The 5,152-nt window shown below is 46.4% G+C and overlaps 1 protein-coding gene and 1 pseudogene across 2 annotated transcripts in view; one reads left to right on the top strand and one right to left on the bottom strand.

Moving 5' to 3' along the window:
- LOC102895070 (major histocompatibility complex class I-related gene protein) overlaps nt 1-5,152 on the bottom strand; it is an 18,898-nt gene that overhangs the window by 9,153 nt on the left and 4,593 nt on the right. For both annotated transcript variants that reach the window (XM_006907766.3, XM_006907767.3), the window contains exons 2-3: nt 1,095-1,355; nt 143-418 (exon numbers count right to left, since the gene is read on the bottom strand). In XM_006907766.3, coding sequence (XP_006907828.1) covers nt 143-418; nt 1,095-1,355 — 537 coding nt within the window. The remainder of the gene's footprint in view (nt 1-142; nt 419-1,094; nt 1,356-5,152) is intronic.
- Nucleotides 3,018-3,132, top strand: LOC112476514 (annotated as a pseudogene).

Genomic DNA, 5,152 nt, shown 5'->3' on the forward strand with positions numbered 1-5,152 from the left:
AGTTTTCATGGGGAGTTATAGACCGTGACAGTCCAACCAACAAGATGGAGTTCAGAAGAGGGTGAGCATACCCTACATTAGTGGCAGTACATATAAAACCAAGGGTTCTGAGGATGCAGGGACAGGTGTTCCTTCTCTTTACCTGTCCTTTGTAGGGTATCTTTCCCATACTCCAGGAGTCTCTTTAACCAGGCGATACATTCTTCTTCCAGCCAATTCTTCTGATATTGTAACTCATGCCGATTGGCCTCCCATGCCCTCTTGGTGATGTGAGCCGCATTATCTACAGCTATCCAGGAGAGTGTGTCTTTGTTGAAGATAATGAAATCCTGTCCGTCATATGCATATTGCAGAAATCCCGTGGTGTTTCCATCCTCCCGCAACTCACAGCCAATCATCCTCTGGTAAGTGTGAAGCCCTGGAACAAACATGTAGGCCACTGAGGGTTTATACAGGGGCGTGGAGGTGGGTGCCCAGGTGATGCAACTAGGGGCATGGCTGGATATATCCTCTGCCCCAGAAAACAGAACCCCCCCAGGGCTACCATTGCAGCGCTGTCTCCAGGAGGTTCCTGCGACATAATCCTATCTATCATCAGACATTTGTGGTATACCTACTGCATGCCAAAGGAACGTGGTAATTCCTGCCTAGGGGAGTTATCCTATAATGGGATTAATTAATTGATGAACTCTGTAGTACATTGGAGGAGGGAGAGACATGCAGGAGCCAGAAATATCTCTGGAAAAATTAATGTCGTAAATCCTGACACATAAGTAAGCAACTCACTAAACCTGGCCACCAGGAAATGAAGCACAGAATGGCCACATTTAGATGGGAAAGGAGAAGATACAGGTCAGAAGCCTCAATGAGACTGGGATAGGGATGTGGGGAGCAAAGGACAAAGGGCTCCTGGGGACAACAGACAACTTGGAAGATACCTAGGCGGGCACTAAACCCCATCAACCAGATTTTCCAGGCTTTGCCAAAAGCCACAGAGAATGCCACTCGACAACTGCTCACGTGTGCTGCCAGCCCAGGGACCTCTCTGCCCGGGTGGGGACTAGGGAGAGGCGGCATTCAGTTGCATTCCCCACCTGAGTGATTGTAGTGACTCTGCAGGTGCTTCAGTTCCATCTTGAACGTCCGCTGCCAGCTCCTCAGCAGCTGTGTGTACCTCTCCCAGTGATCGGGGGCCAGGTTCTCTGCCACCCATGGGGCCTGCGGCTTCTTCACCCGGGAGATGCTGTCATATGTGGTGATGGGATAAGAGTCCACATACCCCACTGAAATAAATTCAGGGATCCCATGGCCAGGCTCTGAAACGCCCAGGCGAAAATACCTCAGAGAGTGAGTCCCTGGGAGGGGGGCAGAGAAGGAAGACGTTTACAGTCACAGACCATCCAGATCCAGAAGCTGTACTCCACTTAACCCCCCATCAGTGCTCTGGGCCCTAGCTGATGCTTCCTTTTACTGAGTCAGAACCCCAGCAACTCGGAGCTGGAAAGCAACTCGGGGCGGGTAGAATTGAGAGCTCCACCCCAAGGCTTGGTGCCTATTGTACCAAACCATTTTCCTATGCTTTCTCTTCTTTTCCTTCTGGCCAAATATCATTAGAAGAATTGTGATAATCATGAAGGGTCAAGAGTAAGCTAAAATGAAATAGAACTGTTTGGCCCTCTCTGCCACTTCAACATTGAACCTCTCTCAGCTCGTCCAAGAAGCTCACACAGTCTAATGGAGACAGACGAGGAAGTTTCAAAATAGTGTGAAGAGTGTCACGATGGGGTGAGTGCGGGGCATGGGAAGACTTTTCAGAGAAGATATGTCTTAGGGGAGATCTCAAGGACAGGTAGGAGGGGAGCAGGCAAAGGGACTGGGTGGGGACACAGGAGGGAGAGTTTGGCAGCAAAGCAGAAACCATGCGGGCAGGCAGGAGGCATGAGAGAGTGTGGCATGCTATGAACCAATGGCCTGGGATGGCTGGAGCACACGAGTGCCACAGAGGAGACTGGGAGATGTGGCACCTGAGAAGTAAGCAGAGCCCACGTTGAGAAGACCAAGGCGCTCCACATCATGCTAAGAGCTGGCAGATGGAAGGTATGCAGCAAACCTGGCTTTCTTCCCCTGCTCTGCTCACTGCTGTCTGGAAATGCTCATCTCTGAGCCTTTTGTTGTTACCTCCTGCCATCCTGATCCACCTAAACTCTTCCCGGCCATCAAACCCCATCTCGAAAGACACTCCCAGGACCTAAAGGTGCTGGTTCTTTGACAAGAGCTAAGATTGAAGCAGAAGCACAAGTTCTATCCCCAAACCAAGAATTACCACATTCCTCCTTCTAGTCTCTTTATCTTTGCACCCACTTCTTTACCCTAAGGGACTTAAGAACTGGGCCTTAGCATTTTTCCTTTGTATTTCCTGCAAGGCCCAACACAGGGACATGGGACATGGCACATGACACAAGGTAGGAACTTTGTAAATATCTGTGAATTAAATTGTGAGCAAAACATTTTATTTCTCTGCTTTGAAATAATGAAATATGCTGAAGTGAATGTGAATCTATTTAACCTGGAACTTATACTTTAAAAAATAGTTTTCATAAAGGGCAAGCTGATGAATGGAGAGCAGAGCTGAATCTAATTTACATGTAGTCTGGAGTCTGCAAGAGGTGTGTATGCTTGAATCTGTAACTGCCTTTGAAACAGTTCTATTTCTCCACATCTGGAAAGGTTCGGGGGCTACTCTGCAGATATGTAACAGTTTAAAGATGGAGGCAAAAGGAAGAACAAGTCATGAACATCAGTCTTCGCCCTTTCTTAACATCCATTTGTGTGTTCAACAAACATGTGAGCACCTCCTCTGTGCCTCCTCTGCTCTAGGTCCTGAGCACACAACAGACAAAACAGATAAAAGTATCTGCCCTTATGGAGCCTACACTCTGAAAGGGAGAAACGGAGGAAGACAGACAATAAAAAATAAATGAAATATGTAACTTGTCTTTTAAAAAGTGCAATGAGATGTCTACGGCCATGCCACCCTGAATGCGCCCAATCTCGTCTGATCTCGGAAGCTAAGCAGGGTTGGGCCTGGTTAGTTCTTGGATGGGAGACCACCTAGGAAGACTACCGTAGGTGTTTAAAAAAAGAAAAGAAAAGAAAGTGCAGTGGAGAAAAATAAAGCTGCAAAGAGAACAAAGCCATACAATGTTAAACAGCAAATTAGAGAAGGCCTCCCTAGGAAGGTGACTTCTGATCAAGTACCTGTAGGGAGTAAGGGAGTGAGGCAGATACCTGGGGACAGCAGGCCAAGCAGAGGGGACCGTGCAAAGGTCCTGAGGAAAGGACGTGCCTGGCATGTTCCGAGAGCACCAAGAAGGCCTGTGGCTGGAGCTGAGGGAGTGAGGGGGAAAGAAATAGGTAGGACTTGCTTCCACAGTTCTTCACAGAAAAAAAAAAAACAAAAAAAAAAACTCAGAGAAATAAAATTCCAGACAAAGAATGGGCAAGAGAAGGAAGAGGAATTCAAAAAGAGACTGTGTTACTAAGGTACGTTGGATTGGTGTAGACCTTCCCTTGGAATCCGTGGTTGCTTTTATGACATCTGGGGTCTACTTGCCTAATAGATGTCAACAAGTTAAAAAGAAAAGTATTAACAACTTGAGGCATTACTGCTCAACAGGGGATTTATGCTAAGTATCACTGACATCATTGCCACACGCAACATTTACAATTCTTGTAATGTCACTTCCTTATAAAAATATCACTTCATAAAAATCTGCATTATCCAGAGTTATAAGAAGTAAATAGAGAGAAACATGGTCTATTGACAATGCTCTCCAAGTCCAGTGTAGTGTCCTTCCCTCCAGCCTCAACTTCGGTCTAATTCCTGGTTTCAGAGCAGTTCTCCACCAGCCAGCCCTGACTTCAAAGGCTGCTCTGGTCCTAAAGGCTGGCCTCCATCTGCTGGGCATCGGCCCATCTACCCCCCATGCAGCTGCGGCCTGGCTCTGCTCGAAGACATCGCAGCCCTCTCCCATTCGTTTGCCATGGGCGCAGTTACCCATCTGGTGTTTCCACAGGTACGAGTCACACTTGCTCCTTAGTTGGGCTTCCAAAATACGACCTCAGCTGTGATGGGAGGTTGGCGGACAGATGTCAAGTCAGTAACTCAGAACAGAAAAGACAAGGGAAGATCCATGGTCCCCTTTCTCTCATGGTACATTAGACCTTGTGATAATTTATAACCTACAGATGATCAGATTTCTAGAATAACTATGAAGATTGGTCAGATTTCCAGTATAACTATGAAGGCTAAATCATGTGAAAAGACCTATTTTTGATCTACTAAAATGGCAATTTCATATGATTTAATCTAAGAATCTTCTGATTCTTTCTTCTTGCTCCAATAATTGTGAAATTAGGTTTCTCTCTTCCTTTCAATGACAGATTATCAATACCAACCCACTTATTGAACCGAAACCTACAATATATAATTTGGTCTTCTGTCCAGATCAGTCAAGCTGCTTCTCAAACGGTATTTGCTGCCCTGTCCCAGACACTGCTGGAAAGTCTGAGCACCACAACCAAATGGCTCTTAGACCAGAAGCAGTGGTTACTTAGTGTCCTAAATGATGTCCCCTTTAACCTATAGATTAACTAGTTGGGCCATTTTTGCAAAAGGCTGTGAAAATCACTGGTTATAAAATAATTGATAAAGTACTTTCAGATACTCATCTGTGGGGACAATTTTTATTTATTGTGTATCTTCCTACGTTGTACAAGGAATTGTGAGGCCATGTCAGGAAGAGAAAAACAATCCAATGCCAGTTCCCTCCTTCCTTCCGGAACTGACAGTATTACAGGAGAACGAAAGCATGTAACATAAACAGAGAGCAATGACACACGGCAGCAAGCAGTAAGTGCCCTGGAAGAGGTGCTGACTGCGTGCTCCAGCAGCTCCGAAGAGAGAGAGCTTCGGCTCTCACGTGAAGCAATCTGGTGACAAACCTTCCACGAGCTACAAAGGGCAGCAGCACCTGCATCACGACCATGAGAACTTCACTCACGGATTGAGCACATACCGTGTGCTGGGTACCAGGCTAAGCCTTTGATAAACATGAGTTCCACTACTCCTCTCAGCAACACTGTGAGGTAG

Source organism: Pteropus alecto, unplaced genomic scaffold (genome assembly GCF_000325575.1).
Source record: "Pteropus alecto unplaced genomic scaffold, ASM32557v1 scaffold101, whole genome shotgun sequence".
Classification (NCBI taxonomy): domain Eukaryota; kingdom Metazoa; phylum Chordata; class Mammalia; order Chiroptera; family Pteropodidae; genus Pteropus; species Pteropus alecto.